Consider the following 18,806-nt stretch of genomic DNA (forward strand, 5'->3'; position numbering starts at 1 on the left):
CTGTGCATATTTAACACACATGGTCACACACATGGTCACACACACCCACACACACCCTGTCAGCGTGGTTGCTTTGTTTTCCTGTGAGGGGCCTAGTGGAGGCAGGTTGATGCTGGTTCAGATAATGGAGCACCTGCTAACAAAGAATTTGGCCATTGACTTAGAAACATTTGATAGAATGAGTATTACTGCAGTGCTTGTGATGATTCAAACTCAAGAAGTTTTAATTTGAGGAACATCATCAATGTTTTCTTGTGAAGAGTTTGGTGTTAGTCATGTTGTTGTAACGCTAAAGATTCCATGCTCTCTCTGTCTCTCTCTCTGTCTGTCTGTCTGTCTCTCTCCCTCTCTCTCTGGCTCTCTTTTTTTAAGGCAATGAGTGGTGGTGGAAATATGAGGAGGGCCTCCGACACTACAGCCAGGATGCTCTCCTCAAGGCACTGTCTCCTCTGACCCCCTCTTCAAATGTGCCATTAAAACCACAAGTGTAACTGGAGCATCATATGAACTCATACATGTTTGTTTTTCTTCCTACCACCCATATTTTCCAGGAGTTTCCAGAGAAAACCAGACCGGTGAACTTCAAACATGATTTGTTCCAATGTCCGGACATGAGTCCCTCCCCTTCGGTCCCCAATTCAGGTGAGCCACTGATCCTGGCTCTGAAAAATCGGATCACGTTCTCTTTACTCTGCTTCTTCACCATGACTCCTTTCCCACGCAGTTGAGTTGGTGAAGGCGGCTGACATCAAAGTCATCGCTGCCCTGGGAGATTCCCTGACAGTAGGTGTTTGAGGACTGAGTCCTGGGTCCTCTTTTTCTTGTTTTTAGAACACTAGTTGTACAGAGAAGCTCTTTGTTTTTGTTTCGATTCTTCATTGAGGAGGACTGTACTTGTCATTTGACACTTCAGACCTTTCTTGTGAAAGAAAAAGTAGGGCCTGGATTAACGCTGATTATGCAGAAAGAAACAAAACAAAAAGCACACACAATTGAAAGACAGTGAGCTTTCAAGTTAGTGTTTTTTAGATCAGTTACTACAAAATATCGAAGACCACTTTTTTGTATTTTTATTTTTATTTATTTTTCAACTTGAGCATGACCAGACTGATGATCATCTCTGATATGATGTATTTCTCAAGACACATACATTGAGTGAAGGTTACATTTAACCCTCATAGTTCCATGCATATTCTATATGGCCCAGTGAAATGAACTATAATCGTGAAACAAGCACTTACATTAGTATTCCATATGCTTCTTGCTTATTCCTCATTGACTCTAATAGTCAAATACTCAACTATAAATTACTTTGATTTTTTTTTAGACTGCGATTGGTGCCAATGCTACCAATGTCCTTGGTATTCCCATTGAGTTCCGCCATGTGTCATGGAGGTAATGTTTTTTGGAATTATAAGCATTCAGTTATTTTCACAACATACAAAATCCAAGAGTAACTCAAAATCGAGAATAACTTCCAATACAGGTTCTTTGCCTTTGAGTTCAATTGTAAATTTGAGTCTGTAGTTGTGCAAAAACATGCTCCTTTCAATAGCATTGGAGGCCATGGGTCTTTTAGCGATGTCATCACACTGGCAAGTAAGTAACTCATTTAATTGTATAGATATGCATATGACACATGCGGTGTATCCTTTTATAAATCTATAATCAGTCGAAAATCTTACTACGAAACAGAATACAAACTATTTCCTATCAAGACTACCTTATTTCAAGTAATCCAAGTCAAGTCTATTGTTCATACCAATGATGTTTTGAGCATCGATATTATTGCAGACATCATCAAGCTCTTCAATCCTAATGTGATTGGCCCTGCCATGTGCAAGACAGTTCATGGAAGCCCCGCCCCTCTCAGCGAGACAGGCTTCAACCTGGCCGTGACAGGACACAATACTTTGTAAGAAATTCTCTTGCAAATGGATCTGATTTAGTTGTGTTACTGTGTCCCCACTGTCAACGCAGGAAGTATTGTGCTACAAGTACCTTGCTCCGAGAATGGTAGGACCCCAGGATTACAGTCTAGCTCCTATCAGCAGATCCTGTTTTCAGGATACTTTCTGCATTGTTTATGTTCCATATTATTGTATCCCAAATAATACACTTGAGGATTTGCATCCCTCCGAATGCTTTCACAGGTTTCACCTTGTTAATGGATCATCATTGAATTGAACATGTCATTCAATGGTTTGTTTCTAGCAATCTCCCTGGGCAGACAAGACACCTCATTGATACTTTGAGAAAGTTTGAGGTAATTCTTCATTAACAAACTGTGATTGGAAACAGTACCAAAAGATTTGGACAATTTTGCCCCTTTTAATAATTGTGGAAACACTACTTTATTTATATCTATCCGGTACGTATATATATTATATATATAAATATATATAATATAGTATATAGTGTATATATATATTACTCTGAGTAAATGTATCTGTCTCTCGTCAGGACCTGAACTTTGAGGAGGACTGGAAGCTTCTGACCATTCTTATAGGCATGAATGATATCTGTGATTACTGCAAAGATAAGGTATGTGGGTGTCATGTGCTGGCTCTTCACTGCCTCAACCCAACCTCATTCTCCCTGAAATACGTGAAATGCATTGTTGAGATCATGAAGAAGCTTAGCTTCATCTTTGGAATTGTTTGTGTCCTGTTGAGCATCAAGACAGAAGTGAATACTGCATTTTAAAATCACTGTGTTGCTAACTTTTCTTAACAGACTCTTTTTTCAGTGGACAATTTCATTCACTATATGACCGTCTCCTTGGAGATGCTAATGAATGAGGTAACAAGTCAAATATCATGTATCTGAAATGTACCAATGTATTTGATACATTTATGTATTTATTACATTTCAAAGATACATTAGACCAAGTGCATGTAGTCTCTGTGCTAACTAACTGTTTCAGTGGAAATGTGTGTGTGTTTGTCTCCATCATGGTCCAGGTACCACGAATGATAGTGAACGTGGTTCAGATCTTACCCATGGAGACCCTGAGGGAAGTCCACAAGCCCACGCCTGGCTGCCTGCTCCAGAGGTGAGGGGCCTTTCTAGCCTGGGAAGTTGACTAATCTGTGAGCTCAAACCTGCCCATACAAACTGATTTCCCTCTGGTGTGAAAAGTGCAGTGCCAATAAGAACCATTTATCTGACATGGGGCAGGTTTGACTGCAGAGAGCGCTGTTGATGCATTTTTTTAAATAACAAGATAACATTTTGTTGCTCTGATTGGTCAAATTATATCCAATTGTGTCCAGATGCAGTCTGCATCCATTGATAATGCCCCTCTGAAATCAAAAATGAAATTGAAAGATTCCAGACTAAAAACCTTCCTTTTACAGGTCGTTCTGCTCCTGCCTCATAAAGCCAGTGGCGAGTTCCCCTGAACTCAGGGAGCTAGTGGAGGTCAATTTACAGTTCCAGGTAGACAGATTTCTTCTTTCCTTTATGATCCTGTCCTGCACAGGATATGGAAGCTTGAATGTAGGCTCAGAATGTCACCTGAAGTGAAAGGCTATTCCCTGTAAAACTGTGTTTATATGAGCAGAGTACATTGACAATACATTACAGTATATTACAGTTGGTTATGTTTCGGCATGGTTAAGTGGGCAGACCATTCCCCAAAATGTTTTCCCACATGACCTGAAATGATGACAAATTGAAGAACAATGTGTCTTTCCAGAAGAGACTGGAGCTGCTTCTCTACAGTGAGCACTTCTTCAGGGAGGACTTTGCTGTCATTCTTCAGCCCTTCCTAAAACATGCTGACCCTCCTCGTCTTCCGGTAGTCTCCATTAAATACCTGAACACACACGGTGACTATTGGATCATCAAGTGGAAACATGTAGAAAGAGTAGAGGACTTATAACCAAACCTTGAGGCACACCATAAGTCACCTGAAAGTGGTCAGTCAAGACACCCTTTATGTCAACAAATGTGATATTAGTTTGGTACTGTAGGATTTGTTATTCCAGCTGTGTTCAAAGATAGCAGCAAGGGATTAGTGGTATGTGAAACACAAAAAAACAACTGGTTCCAGAAGATCAAAATAGCAAATCTGAGAGGAAGTGTCAATGTCACCTTTGTGTCCAAACAGGATGGGAAGATCGACATGACTTTCTTCACTCATGACTGCTTTCACTTTACAATAAAGGGCCATGAGGAGCTTGCCAAAGGCTTGTGGAACAACATGGTGAGCACTAAACAATGTTTATTAATAGTCCCACATAGGACACCATCCCATGTGGGACAATTAATCCACCAATAGGCTCTCATTCTTTCCCCACACAGTTCCAACCTGAAGGAGGCAAATCTGTTGTTGGCAGCTTTTCTGATCCCATCAATCTGATATGCCCATCCATGGTAAGAATGAGATACTTTCTAAATATTAATGTTTTGCCTCATCTTTCTTTTACTGAACAAACTACACCTTAGTTTCATTCATTTGGACCGTGCCGTTAACACGGATCATGTTACCAGATCAAGTTAGGAAAGTTAAGTCACATTACTTTCCAACCAGTTATTGATTGAGACATTGCAATGTGATCAGGTAATGTGACTTGACAAGGACATTCTTTGGGTGCTGTGTATACGCTGGAATTCATAAAGGAGGAAACGGCAGCCATGAAGTTACTTTTGTTTAACATGCCATTAAAAATGAAAAGTGAATCAAAACACTTTCTGTTACTAACCTCTGTGACTGTGAACCGAACTTCTGAGCGTCTTATCAATGTCAGTATCACTTTACTAATTATGTAAATCATGACATTGCCGACTGCATAACTACCGCAAGTGCATGACTGCATGATGGACTGACCAACTGAGTGACTGACACGATTGTTTTGAGTACACAGGATCACCCATACATCTACACCAGACCAGGCGCAGCCCCGACAGACGAGCCAAACGTACCCAACGACCCCATTTCGGCAGGCTCTGGGAAGACAGACATCCATTTTTATTTCCTGGTTTTAACAAGTGTTCTGATAGGGCAGTCCATTACTTTAGCCTTGCTGTAGCCCTCCTCTTCAAATCTTCAGTCAAACCTGAAATATGTTTAAGGCAGTAACAGATGGGGTGGCTAAAATGCATTTTTCATGAGTACATTTAGAGGTAGGTGCATGCACAAACAATGTTGGGGTAAATGTAATTGGTGCCCATTGCGTGCATTATCATGCACTGAACACAAGAGGGGGCATTGATCTAGAGCCAACATTACCAGTGGATCTACAGATGACATGTCATTGATGATATGTTTGACTGATATTGAACCATTGAGCAGACCACCTGGGATCAGTGCTCAAAGAATGAAGTGTGCAGTTAAAAATAAGTGTCCTATCCTGGCCTTTCACATGGAACAGTCAATAAACAACACATGTATTAACCATTTCATCGTGGTCCACATTTGAAAAGAAAATCATAATCGAAACGAAACAAAAGAGGCAGGTGAGGGCTACATTTGGGTCTTCTCATTTCCTTTAATGGGTTTGCTCAGCGATGCTAATTCAGTTAGCCCTTTTTCTCTTTCCTTTTGAAATGAATAATGGAAAAAACACACAAAGAAAACCATACACACCAGTGGTTTGGGAAGTTGAAAGCAATGACATTATAAGCGGTGGCTTTATAAAGCATGTTGGAAAGTGAACCTGAAATACAGGCATAAGGTTTCCCGGTATATTGACGGGTAATCTGAGAAATGTTTATTGGTTCTTCATATAAAGCAATTAGGGGGTGGAGCAGCGTGTGCATGGCTTACAGCTATTGTTTTTTATGAAATTCAAAGAAAAGCATTGTTTTATTTTTCCTTGTAGATGCATGTTGTACAATGCTAGCAAAAGGCCTGTCAATAACACCATGAGATAAGTCCTCCTTTACGTAAGTACAGTAGGTTTGGGCGGACTGAAGAGGGCTAGGGGTAGGGGACCCACCCTATAAAGCCAGTGAAAGTTTGCTTTAGTGGGGGGGAGGTTGTGCTCCCACAACCAGGTAACTTTGTTTGAGTTATTATGATTTAATTCTGTAAAAAAAAAAAAAGGTTTATTGTGCTTATGTTTGTTTTGGTTCTTGGAGTGAAGAACATCTTTATTAAATAATAAATTTGTGCAAATCTCCCGATTCTGCCGAGTCTGCTTGCCTACCACCTTCCTGGATGTTTGAGCTACTCTGCCCTACACTGCCTCTCCACTTTAACTTAGTGAGCATCTATACAAATGTCTTACACTTTGAGTAGATATAAATGGAATGTCTTTTCAGAAAACTATGTCTGCACAATGGCTAGGGACTACTAAGAGAAAAAATTGGTATACACTTGTTCATGGAGGACGTTTGTAGAGGAAGTCTATAGAGGAAATGATCTTTCTGTTCATACTACTGTGTAACAGTAAAGACAATGAGAGTACTGAACCAGACGATGTAGAAAGTCCCCCACTGGTGAACAGGAAACCCCCACACTAGACACGTCTATAGAAATGATTTAATGATTGAAAAAGTGCTGTTCTTTTTCACTTCCTGTGGCAAAAGAAAGTAAGAACCAGTTGTTTTTCTAAAAATATAATAACCCTTGTGACTCTCTGTAACTGTGGACAACCTCGGTTGTCTCTGGAAACCATTTTAGGTTTGAGGAAAGGTAGTTGTGTTTCAATTACCACATTATTGCATGAAACCTGATCCATGATCCTTGCCAAAGGAGACACCAGACATGACAGCTGGTGCACAACTACAACACTTTGAGTTACAAGGAAACAAAGTTTGTGAAGCAGCAGAAACTGTATCTCGACACTGGAGTCTACAGACTGATTTTGACACACATTACCTTTCAACTGGAAGATTAGACAACTAATGCCAGGATAACTATATATATGTTTTTTTATAGTCACCAAGCATACGATGTTAACATAAAATAACTTGATAGGGGTTAAATACATTTGCATGCACCTTAAAACTTTAAGTGCAGAAAGAGCTACTGCATAGTTATCTAAGTTCCACACAATATACCTTTACTATATTAAATGGACATACAGATAATAATGTAGAGTCATCTGTTATTCTATATGATGGTACTGTGTAATTTAAAGCAGCAATTGTATTGCTAAAATAACTGTCCAGAAGAGAAATAAGTCACAGGGACTAATAATTGAATGTAAAATATACTTTTACTCGTTTGTTGTTCTTCTTCAAGCCTGATTTGACTGTGGTTGTTTTACAAGGAGGAATGTTCCGGCTGCCACTCCTAAAAGCCCCAGAGTCAGACCCACTCCACAGAATACAGCTGGACCTGCACTGGACTCATTCACCTCCACCTCTGGGGGAACAGCAGGACAGAGAGGTCACTTACCAACTTTGTACGTGAGTCAATGTTCAGTCATCAAATGTCAGATTTTAAATGTTATTACTATGCGTAATGAATCAAGTTAAATTGAAATAAACATAATTTGATTTTTTATATTCTTACCCCAGAATCGGGTTTGGGGGCTCTCCAAGGCTGGGTGCTCCACAGTGCAGGCATAGATGTCTCCATCCTGAGGGGTAAATGTAAGGGTGGAAACCCGGAAGAACGTTCCATCTTTGTTAAGGTGATAACGACCCAATGACCCCTCTGTCAGATTCACGTTATTCTTGGTCCACTTCACGTTGATTGATGGAGGGTAGAAATCATTCACAAAGCAAATTAAGGTGTTTTCTGACTCCAGCTCAATCTTTTCCTTGGGGTAAATGGTGCTTCCAGGTGCTTCCATGACAAACAGAAACCGGAAACAAAAGTTGAAAAGTAGATCAATTATTTACTTACATTCCATCATCACAAAGCTGAAATCTATACACCACCAAACCCAGAAGACAACAGACAACAGCCTCCCTCACCTTTGAGGTCTGGTTGGATGCAGCCAATCCAGTTTCTCTCCTTGATTAGGTTGGTATGGCAAAAGGTTCTGCTCAGTTCACTATATTGGTAAAGTAATTGTCTATACTTAGCATATCGAAAATTTTGGTGAGGAACTGTCCACATTGCCTCCTTTTTTTTGAAGTCTACATAGAACACCTCATCCCCATCTACCTCCAAAACAACCTGAAAATCACCTGAGTCAAAGCATCCAAACATGTATTGAATTTCAGGACCTAAAATCAAAAAAAGATCATCTCTTAACCATTTCTGAATGCAAATGCTTGTTCAATCTCGAAATATTTAGGTGTTTTTATGTAAAGTTATTTTATTATTATTACTGTTGGTATTTGTATTATTTTACAGTTTCTTGTATATCCTTGCTGTTTTGATCAAGAACATGAATTAATACCACTGCTGTCATTGACTAATGAGGCTATCATAATACAAGTTAGAAAGACAACTTCATCCAGTGCTTACCTATTGCTGAGGTGTATACTGCCACACTGAGAAAAAGAAATTTAAGAAAGTAGTTCATCTTTCATCTCAAGTAAAGGAACTGCAGACGCAAACTCAGTCTAAGAGGGAAGCAATGGAAATAAAGGGTGACTGAAACTAACTGGTTAGTTTTACACTGTGGGAAGGCCAGCGGTGTAGAGCGTTAAAAAACTCACTGCAGTGTGAACGCACCGTTACCTTCTATGTACCGTACAGGCTATAGACTGCACTCTCATCTGGCCCAGTGCAACCTCTTGTGGGGGAAGGGGTGACACAGGGGTGTGCACATCAAAGCACATCAAAAACCACTGCAAACCAAGTAATACATCAGTTAAACTAAATATACAAATACACACACTGTACCTCACCTCAAGCCTGTGACAATTGTACATTGTCGACTGCATAAACTACCGCAAGTGCATGACTGTATGATGGACTGTCTGAGTGACTGACCTGATTGTTTTGAATACTCAGGATCACCCATACATCTACACCAGACCAGGCGCAGCCCCGACAGACCAGACAAACGTACCCAACGACCCCAGACCGGCAGGCTTTAGGAAGACAGACATCCGTTTTTATATCCTGGTTTTAACAAGTCTTCTGACAGGGCAGTCCATTATATTACTTTAGCCTTGCTGTAGCCCTCCTCTTCAAATCTTCAATCAAACCTGAACTATGTTTGAGACAGTAACAGATGGGGTGGCTAAAATGTATTTTCAAGAAGAACAAGAATAGGCACACAATTGAGTACATTTAGAGGTGCATGCACAAACAATGGCCGCATTTCCCAGATTTGTTAAGAAGCTCTTAAGCGTTAAGAGCGCTTGAATTGGTGCCCATTGCATGCATTATCATGCACTGAACACAAGAGGGGGCATTGATCTAGGGCCAACATTACCAGTAGATCTACAGATTACATGTCATTGATGATGTGTTTGATTGATATTGAACCATTGATCCAAAATGTAGTGACTATGAAGCAGACAGAATTGTGAAAATAAATGTTAATCAAATCAAACATTTGCAATGCAGACCAAACTGCAGAGCAGACCACCTGGGATCAGTGCTAAAAGAATGAAGTGTGCAGTTAAAAATAAGTGTCCTATCCTGGCCTTTCACATGGAACTGTCAATAAACAACACATGTATTAACCATTTAATTGTGGTCCACATTTGTAAAGAAAATCACAATCGAAACGGAACAAAAGAGGCAGGTGAGGGCTACATTTGGGTCTTCTCATTTCCTTTAATGGGTTTGCTCAGCGATGCTAATTCAGTTAGCCCTTTTTCTCTTTCCTTTTGAAATGAATAATGGAAAAACACACAAAGAAAACAATACACACCAGTGGTTGGGAAGTTGAAAGCAATGACATTATGAGCGGTGGCTTTATAAAGCATGTTGGAAAGTGAACATTTAAAGCCTGAAATACAGGCATAAGGTTTCCCGGTATATTGATGGATAATCTGAGAAATGTTTATTCTTCATTTAAAGCAATTAGGGGATGAATCTGAGAAATGTTTATTCTTCATATAAAGTAATATAAAGTTTTTGATGACATAAAAAAGCATTGTTTTATTTCCCTTGTAGATGCACGTTGTACAATGCTTGCAAATGGTCTGTCAATAGCACCAAGAGATAAGTCCTCCTTTACGTAAGTACGGTAGCATTTTGTAATTTTTGGATACCTTTTGTGACTGGTTCATTTGATGTCCCTATTGTTGCCTTTAGACGTAATCCACACAATCGCAGGTCACCTTTTTCTCATGTGGACGCATCCTGCAGGGTAATCATGTCCCTTCAACACAAGTGTATCAGTGTCTTTTAAAAAGGACTTTGTCATTGCATTCATAGTAAACCCACTTCATCTGCAAACAGAACTGTACTGTACTAAACATAGTCAACACGAGCCATCAACTGACGCAAAACTGTCCTTGTTGCTTCTGATTGGTATCTTAGTGGTAATAGAGGACATTTGAACAAACCAGCACAGGTGGCTCTGTCTGATGTGACATCATGAATGAGGTGGGATGGTTCATATTACGTTGTGTGTCACAATCATAGAAGTTACATACATGAGTAATTTTAGATTGTACCATGAACATGCTGTATATTGGCACACCTTAAATTAACTCTACAGACTTCCATGGCATTAGTATTAGGGGACCTTCATTCTGAAAACAAAAAAATATATATATGTGTTGAAATGTTAAATTAGTGTTTTCTGATTGCTTAGAACTAAGAACTAAAACATGGTCAAGCCATTAGATCGGAGTGCAACTGAAGAAAAAATGACTGTCACTGGTGGAAAATCTTTAGATACAGCACATAATGGTTATTCACGACCACATTTGACGTCACACTGTATTGTAGTGCATTGCTTACTGCTCTAATATTTACTCTCATACATATATAAGCACACTGAGTGTGTAAATATTTACTTTATATCACACCACCGTCGGGCCTTTACTCATTACTGATTACAGGAAAATCTTCATGTTGGTCACCCAATCCACCAACAATCTGAAATGTTATGAAACCGACTTGGTCAAACAGGGGAAAATACAAATAGTCTTTTTCAATTGCCTGTCACCTAGCAATCTGTCCAGTTCATCAAGAGATGCCTTTGGCCTGATACAATCGGATTGTTTTCATTTGTTAAATTTTACATTTAGGTCATAAAAAAAAAAAAATGGTGGATGTGGTCATGGTGGCCTCCATCAGAAACAAAATAACAAGGTGATACATATAGTAAGGCCAAAATATACTACTTTTATTCATGCTTGTTGAAAATGAAAGGATTAGGATCATTTAGTATACATTTTACATCACATTTGTTTGTAATTGACTAGGAATCCTGTGCATACCCAAACCATTACATTTTAATGTCTGTCCTTCATGGGGAACAAACATTAAATCGCAATACTATATACTTATACCATTATGTTAGTAAATATTGGTAAGTAATCAAGACTAACCAAGAAAAATATTCAACGATCCAACCAAAAAAGATCAGAAATAATTCTGGACATAAAATAGTTCATGGCAAAATTACATCATTAGTTCTATTACAATACTGTATAGCCAGCCTGTTATGGGGTAGATCTGTATTTTGGGGTTCCAATCCTTTTTCCACACACAGAGAAATTCTCAAGACAAGGACAAAGTGGATTCAAATCAAATGTGATTTAACAACAGTGGTCAGTGGTCATAAAACAGAACGCACTGGAATCTTTTCTGCTTCTGGACGTCCCAACTTTAACTTGCTGGAAACAACAACTCTTCCAGCTGAGAAACAGACAAAGCTTGTTATGAATACAGATATATACATAATAAAATGTATAGTTCATGTGTATATCATTCTTTTTTTCTTCTTAATTTTTTACTTTTAAAGGTTTATGTTTAAATGCCCTTGCTCTAGTTACTGTCTGAGTTGCCAAACTAAATGTTGTTTACCTTATTACCTTATATATATATATATATATACAATTACAGTACAACATATAATTCAACTATATTGTGAAGACACTAGGGCAACTAAATGGTTATTTAAAATAAGAGATATTGAATAAAATATGTTTTGATCCTCACCAGTTGATTGTAGGTTGTACTTAATCAGTCCTGCAGCCACACATACTATTCCAAGCAGCAGACCACAAACCCCAACTATTATTTCATTTTGCTCCGATTCAGGCAAGGGGTCTGCAATAACAAAATAAGAATTAATAATGTATAGCGTTAATTCATTTTTACAATATGTAAATTATATATAGCATTTAATGTATAATATGTAGAACACTAACCACTAATGACAGTAAATATCACAGCTTATGGAATATTTTAGTTTGTTATTTTATCGTCATATGAAGTAGCACACATGCCTGCACAGAATTTATGATTTGCAAGTAGTTTATCTCAGTGATAATAGAAAAATAGATAGATAATAATTGTAAGATCAGTATTAGTATAACAATACTGCACAATGGCACTTTTGGAATTCACTTTCAATCCTTGTCACACACAATTATCATGAGATTCAAAATGACTAATTACACAACTTGAATACACAGCAAATGCCTGAGCAACGTATAACGAAGCACGTTAGATTCTCTCACACTCTTACCCCAGTCATACAGCTTGGGCCTAGCAAGGCTAGCGTGCTCCACCATACAAGTGATTCGCTCTCCAGGTTTGGGCACGTATTCCAGGTAGGTGTGTAACTGGTAGGTCCAGTCCAGATTGGACAACTCTTCTGTGGAGGTGACATCTGAGGTCCAATGCTTTCCAATCCTTCAGCCATGTCACTTTGATTTGTTTGGGGTAAAAGTCGTAAGCACTGCACACCAGCATGTTAGGATGTCCAGAGCTGAAAGGCTTCACTGACCACAGCTGGACGTCGGGCTCGGCTGGAGATTTAATGTTTCAAAATATGAAACCTAAACATCAAAAACAATCTTTCCACTTGAATGTTTTATTCAGTTTAACGTGTCATCAAGAATGCAGAATTAAGGACACAAATCACCTGTGTTCATCCTTATCGTGTCCCAAACTGCAGCAGCGTTAGATTTGCATAATAGATCTTTATCACTCTCTCTCATCAGAATATCATAAGTGCCGGTCCATTTAGCAGCCACAAGTACTGCTTTGGGGGTATAACCTGTGTACTTTTTTTCAGTACTGTTGTACATCAGCAGCAACTTTCCATTGAAATGGTACTCAAGTATGTACTCCATATCCTTTGCGTCTCTTGACGGTATCTGACACCGAGCATTTGTGAGAGAGAAATATCCGTTCGAGGAGCGTGCTTTGAAATAGGACATAAAGAATACTTGTTATTTGAGTGATGTAATTAAAAACAACTGTGAAATAACAGAATTTGTAGTGTAAAATGTTTTAAGTCTTGCAGTGTGAACATTTCTAAGTCTAACCAATCTTCTAAGTTCAAAAACTAAAGACTGGAACTCAGCCAAGTTTGATGCAAAGTGTTGATTGGACTCCAGGGTGACAGCAAATTCAACAAACGAGTGTGGGATCAGACTGGTCTGTTTCTCCGAACATTTCACTTTTATATTTCCCCCCTCATATAGCATGTTATTTTGCTATTGGTACACACAGTTGGTCACAGATTCCATGCTTTATCACTCAATTGGTCCCTTGTTCTGGGGGTTTCTGATTACAAATGCTATAATGTGTTGGCACCTTTGACCTTACGTACATTTGGACATGTACAGGCCCCTGTTGGGTGTCCACACACCGGCCCTCTTCGAACGGAGTCTGTAGTCTTAGTAATTAAGACTGGGGTGCTCATACTTTTTTTTCCACGCTGACCTTAGTATGACAGCTCCAGACAAGACTTTGGAGTTGGACCATAAATGTACGTCATGAATTATGGCCTCTGCATTCCTACTAGTGGTCTTTTCTCACATCCTCCTCTGACACCGGGGTCTCACACTTAGGCTCACTCACTTCTACAGTTCATAACCAGTCAACAGCTTAACAAAGGGCTTCCAGTAATACAGAATATAATATAAGAATTGATTGAGAGATTGATTTTCAATCAGATATTTCCATAATCGTAACCCATCTTCAACATTTCAACAGTGTGATGTCAATTGTATTTATAAATACACAAGAGTGCTTGTATAATTGTAGGGAGTACTGAAACCTAAGACTAAATTTGTCATAGGAATACATCTTATCAGTGTTTTCTAGGGAGTATCAAATCCTACATAAAGCACATGAGAAAGTACTAACAGTTAGGTTATTACCTTTTTCTGACAGGACTGACTTTCCACTTAGTTGTTCCACTTCCAACTTAGTAAGCATATAAAAAACCCAAGACTTAAATTACCTTTATCTTAAGAGCCCAATTGAAATAATACTGACCATGTCCGAACAGTGAGGGGAAGATGAACAGGAGTAGCAGGCGTTTCGAAGAAAGGTTAGACATGTTTCCACCTCTAAGGTTCAGTTGGTGTCTGTTAACAACAAGGAAACTGATGACTTCATACTAAGAATGAAGAAGTAGAAAGAAAGATGTGTACAGGGGGAAAAAGGGCAGCACGTTTAGAGAGTATGCCTTGTCAGTAAATTGATCCATCTTGGTGAGCATCTATACAAATGTGTTATACTTTGAGTAGATATTATTAGAATGTCTTTACAGTCACACAAAACTTTACTATTTTATCACATCATAAATGCATATTCTGAAAATTAAGTCTGCACAATGGCTAGTGACTACTAGGAGAAAACAAATGGTACAAAGATTGTTTATGGAGGAAGTTTGTAGAGGAAGTCTATAGAGGAAATGATCTTTCTGTACATACTGCAATGAACAATAAAGCTTTTGCATATAGTCATAAGTTCCACAAAATGTACCTTTACTATATTAAAGGGACATACAGATAATAATGTAACAGTACAAGTGTCAACAACAAGAGTCATCTGTTATGATATATAATGTTACTGTGTAACTTAAAGCAGCAATTGTATTGCCAACATAACTGTCCTAAAAGAGAAATATGTCACAGGTTCTAATAATTGAAAGTAAAATATACTTTGACTTGTTTGTTGTTCCTCTTCAAGCACCGTGATTTGCCTACGACTCACTATTTTAAGAGTGCAGAAAGAGCTATTGCATAGTTATCTAAGTTCCACAAAATGTACCTTTATTATATTAAAGGGACATACAGATAATAATGTAACAGTACAAAAGTAATTTGTTATTATATATAATGGTACTGTGTAATTTAAAGCAGCAATTAACTGTCCAGAAGAGAAATAAGTCACAGGGACTAATAATTGAATGTAAAATAGAAAAGGCTGTTCCTGCGAAACAGAAGTGAGAATGCTGAAAACCTGAATAGGGATAGCTGACCATGCTAAAAAAGCTGAAAATTGTGAAAATATTTAGACAGTTATAAGCTGAAGCTTCAAAGCGACCGAAAGGTATTTTAAATAGGGGCTGGAGCTTGACGAAGGCATAAGACTACAGGAAAGTGAAGAAAAATGCAAAACAAAGTGAAAAAAATCAGAAAGAAGAGAAACAATGCATACAAATTTGAAGTTTCAAAAGGCCTGAAATGTATGTTAGGCAGTTTCCAAAACGTCACCCAATTCTGCTTTCATGGTGCGTGTCTGTTTGGTTGCCACGGTGATGGCGCAGCTGTGATCGCTAACGAGCTGGGCAGAGAGAATCACAAATTTAGCTGGAATCCACACCTCAAACAAGTTAACCTAGACGCAAAACTGTACGTCCAATCCAAAAAATTAGGATATTTTCCGAGACCCAAGACTCTGCCGAAACCAGAGATGTCCTTTATATGTCTGTGCGGTCAGAAATACGACTCTACTGGCAGTTTAAAAACTCGTCTACTTTCGAAATTCTCTAACAAATTTTACCCACCTCTCCATTGAAGTTAGTGAGAGAATTTGAAAGGCTGCTCTCGCTTCAAGGCTCAAAGCTGAAAATCTGTAAATGTGAGCTCTTTAGTGGTTAAATTGGCTGAAAGAGGACAAGTTTTCCTACATTTTAAGGTAAAACTTGTTTCTCTAAGTTAAACTATATGAACGTCAGAGGAATTTGTTTGACAATTTAGTTGAATATCAGAAAATCATAAAAATCAAGAAGGAGCTAAATTTTTCATGTATTTAAAACTTTCAAAATTCAAAATTGGCTGAATATATTTGAAAAAGCGGAATCATTTGGGAATAGCTGAATGTCTTGTGAACATTTTAAAGGTTGAATGGTGTCTCTAGCTGAAAGTATGCTGAAGTAGTTAAGTTTGAAAGAGCAGGAAGCTTTTAAATGATTTGAAAGGATTTACCGTTACTTTTAATGGGAGAATAATTTGCACAAAAACCTTGATTCTTTAAAAAGTATAAATGTGAGAAATACCAAAAGTCATAGCCATCATCTCCTGAAGGAGCTGAACGTTTTAATACAAAAATTGTAGGAATCGGTGAAAGTATGCAGGACTAGTTAAAGGCCAAAAAACGGCGGAAGAACTGAGAAGTTGAAAAACAATTGTGAGACAGCATTCTCACAAATACACTTTTACTCATTTGTTGTTCTTCTTCAAGCCTGATTTGACTGTGGTTGTTTTACAAGGAGGAATGTTCCGGCTGCCACTCCTAAAAGCCCCAGAGTCAGACCCACTCCACAGAATACAGCTGGACCTGCACTGGACTCATTCACCTCCACCTCTGGGGGAACAGCAGGACAGAGAGGTCACTTACCAACTTTGTACGTGAGTCAATGATCAGTCATCAAATGTCAGCTTTTAAATGTTATTACTATGCATAATGAATCAAGTTAAATTGAAATAAACATAATTTGATTCTTTATATTCTTACCCCAGAATTGGGTTTGGGGGCTCTCCAAGGCTGGGTGCTCCACAGTGCAGGCATAGATGTCTCCATCCTGAGGGGTAAATGTAAGGGTGGAAACCTGAAAGAACGTTCCATCTTTGTTAAGGTGATAACGACCCAATGACCCCTCTGTCAGTTTCACGTTATTCTTGGTCCACTTCACGTTGATTGATGGAGGGTAGAAATCATTCACAAAGCAAATTAAGGTATTTTCTGACTCCAGCTCAATCTTTTCCTTGGGGTAAATGGTGCTTCCAGGTGCTTCCATGACAAACAGAAACCGGAAACAATAAAAAGTAAATCATTTATTTACATACATCTTACATACATACATTACATAAATCTAAACACCACCAAACCCAGATGACAACAGACAACAGCCTACCTCACCTTTGAGGTTTGGTGGGAAGGAGGCAGTTCAGTTTCTCTCCTGGATTAGGTTGGTATGGCAATAAGTTCTGCTCAATTCACTATATAGGTAAACGTCTTGACTATACTGAGCATATCGAAAATTTTCGAAGTGAGGGACTGTCCACATTGCCTCCTTTTTTTTGAAGTCTACATAGAACACCTCATTCCCATCTACCTCCATAACAACCTGAAAATCACCTGAATCAAAGCATCCAAACATGTATTGAATTTCAGGACCTAAAATAAAAACAAACAAAGATAATCTCTTAACCATTTCTGAACGCTTGTCCAATCTAGAAATATTTAGGTGCATTTATTTAAAGTTATTTTATTATTATTACTGTTGTTATTTGTATTATTTTACAGTTTCTTGTATATCCTTGTTGTTTTGATCAAGAACATGAATTAATACCACTGCTGTCATTGACTAATGAGGCTATCATAATACAAGTTAGAAAGACAACTTCACCCAGTGCTTACCTTTTGCCGAGGTGTATACTGCCACACTGATAAAAATATATATAATAAAGTAGTTCATCTTTTATCTCAAGAATAGGAACTGCAGATTCAAACTCAGTCTGAGAGGGAAGCAATGGAAATAAAGGGTGACTGAAACTAAAAGGGTAGTTTTGGCTCTACTGTCAATTGTGTTGATATTGTTAAAGGTACAGTGTCAGAAAGTTTTTGTGGAATTTTATAATGGAAACTAGACCAAAATTGCCTGAAAATAATTGTTTGTAGCTTTTGTTTGGCTCCATTGATATACAGCATAATTATGAATATGCAATGCTTTTTTGTGTAACATTTATTTGTCTTGTGTTTATAACTTATGATGCAAATGAAAATGCGTTATTTCAAATCACATATCTGTCACAGCACATTGGGTGTGTCAAACTTGAGGAAGTTGGACGGTAACCAACCACTAAACTCTCAATAAGACTTGCTCGTCAAGTTGTACAGCCCTTGGGAGGGTAAGCTAGGCACATTCAAAGTTATGAACAAACTGTCAAAATCAACACTAAACAATAGAATGGCATGAAAACAATGTATCCATATCACATAGACACATTTGAATGTATACATGAAATTGCAAAAACTTTGGAATAGGCCAAAACAATTCTGAAGCAGACTTGAGATCGGTTATAAACTTTGGATTTCTGTGTTTCAACACCCATTGGCACTTTTCTTGATATGTGACTATGTTTAGACTGTGTTCTGCTCCTCTGTTTCACCAACTGTCTCTGGAGCAGGGAATCCCTCGCTGAACTGCTCCTCCCAAGGTTTCTCCCATTTTTTCTCAAATGAGTTCTTCAGGGAGTTTTTCCTTTGCCTTCTTTGAGGGTTTAGGTTGGTTAAGGTGCAGTTCTATGTGCGTGTGTGAAGCCCTCTGTAACATTGCTTGTACAAATTTGGAGTATACAAATACAATTTGATTGGATTTGAATGCCATTAAAATGTATGCATGTAAAATGTATTTCACTGAATGTCATTGAATAAAACCACCCCTCAGTAATATGCAATATAATACCACCTGGTACTCAGTTGCCTACTTACCATTCTCAAAGTTGAAAGGTATTATGGTAGTCCCTACTTTTCTTGCTGTGATGTCATTTCCTTCTCAGACAGCAGCATC

General features: G+C 38.3%; 5 protein-coding genes across 11 annotated transcripts; 2 read left to right on the forward strand and 3 right to left on the reverse strand.

Moving 5' to 3' along the window:
- The first annotated feature begins 307 nt into the window (after window positions 1-307).
- LOC124469095 (phospholipase B1, membrane-associated-like) lies at window positions 308-1,607 on the forward strand. The gene is made up of 4 exons (XM_047022186.1): window positions 308-642; window positions 725-783; window positions 1,328-1,395; window positions 1,556-1,607. The coding sequence occupies exons 1-4, from the start codon at window positions 504-506 to the stop codon at window positions 1,605-1,607; spliced, it is 318 nt and encodes a 105-aa protein (XP_046878142.1). The 5' UTR covers window positions 308-503.
- Window positions 1,608-1,830: 223 nt separating this feature from the next.
- Window positions 1,831-5,421, forward strand: LOC124468866 (phospholipase B1, membrane-associated-like). The gene is made up of 10 exons (XM_047021877.1): window positions 1,831-1,915; window positions 2,215-2,266; window positions 2,464-2,544; window positions 2,737-2,802; window positions 2,964-3,055; window positions 3,360-3,441; window positions 3,701-3,802; window positions 4,115-4,210; window positions 4,309-4,380; window positions 4,872-5,421. Exons 1-10 carry the CDS (start codon window positions 1,836-1,838, stop codon window positions 5,034-5,036), a joined length of 888 nt encoding a protein of 295 aa, XP_046877833.1. The 5' UTR covers window positions 1,831-1,835; the 3' UTR covers window positions 5,037-5,421.
- A 1,443-nt stretch (window positions 5,422-6,864) lies between these two features.
- Window positions 6,865-9,384, reverse strand: LOC124468869 (H-2 class II histocompatibility antigen, A-F alpha chain-like). Of its 6 annotated transcripts, none has more exons than XM_047021883.1 (6): window positions 8,925-9,384; window positions 8,591-8,700; window positions 8,375-8,400; window positions 7,876-8,130; window positions 7,469-7,744; window positions 6,865-7,318 (listed from the first exon to the last, which is right to left on the reverse strand). In XM_047021883.1, the coding sequence occupies exons 2-6, from the start codon at window positions 8,689-8,691 to the stop codon at window positions 7,191-7,193; spliced, it is 786 nt and encodes a 261-aa protein (XP_046877839.1). In that variant the 5' UTR covers window positions 8,692-8,700; window positions 8,925-9,384; the 3' UTR covers window positions 6,865-7,190. The 6 variants fall into 6 exon arrangements, with proteins under 6 accessions (XP_046877839.1, XP_046877838.1, XP_046877843.1 ...); XM_047021882.1 differs by having other exon boundaries at window positions 8,846-9,383; XM_047021887.1 differs by lacking the exon at window positions 7,876-8,130 and having other exon boundaries at window positions 8,846-9,377.
- A 1,740-nt stretch (window positions 9,385-11,124) lies between these two features.
- Window positions 11,125-15,464, reverse strand: LOC124468867 (rano class II histocompatibility antigen, A beta chain-like). Its single transcript, XM_047021878.1, is given in 7 exon segments — window positions 11,125-11,680; window positions 11,984-12,094; window positions 12,516-12,678; window positions 12,680-12,798; window positions 12,915-13,196; window positions 14,279-14,370; window positions 15,449-15,464. Coding segments are annotated over 6 exon segments (819 nt in total). The 5' UTR covers window positions 14,343-14,370; window positions 15,449-15,464; the 3' UTR covers window positions 11,125-11,600.
- An 886-nt stretch (window positions 15,465-16,350) lies between these two features.
- LOC124468870 (H-2 class II histocompatibility antigen, A-R alpha chain-like) lies at window positions 16,351-17,938 on the reverse strand. 2 transcript variants are annotated; one of them, XM_047021888.1, is made up of 4 exons: window positions 17,654-17,938; window positions 17,372-17,410; window positions 16,748-17,023; window positions 16,351-16,597 (listed from the first exon to the last, which is right to left on the reverse strand). In XM_047021888.1, the coding sequence occupies exons 1-4, from the start codon at window positions 17,709-17,711 to the stop codon at window positions 16,470-16,472; spliced, it is 501 nt and encodes a 166-aa protein (XP_046877844.1). In that variant the 5' UTR covers window positions 17,712-17,938; the 3' UTR covers window positions 16,351-16,469. The 2 variants fall into 2 exon arrangements, with proteins under 2 accessions (XP_046877844.1, XP_046877845.1); XM_047021889.1 differs by lacking the exon at window positions 17,372-17,410 and having other exon boundaries at window positions 17,654-17,811.
- Window positions 17,939-18,806: the final 868 nt, after the last annotated feature.

The sequence above is a fragment of the Hypomesus transpacificus genome, chromosome 6 (genome assembly GCF_021917145.1).
Source record: "Hypomesus transpacificus isolate Combined female chromosome 6, fHypTra1, whole genome shotgun sequence".
Lineage (NCBI taxonomy): Eukaryota > Metazoa > Chordata > Actinopteri > Osmeriformes > Osmeridae > Hypomesus > Hypomesus transpacificus.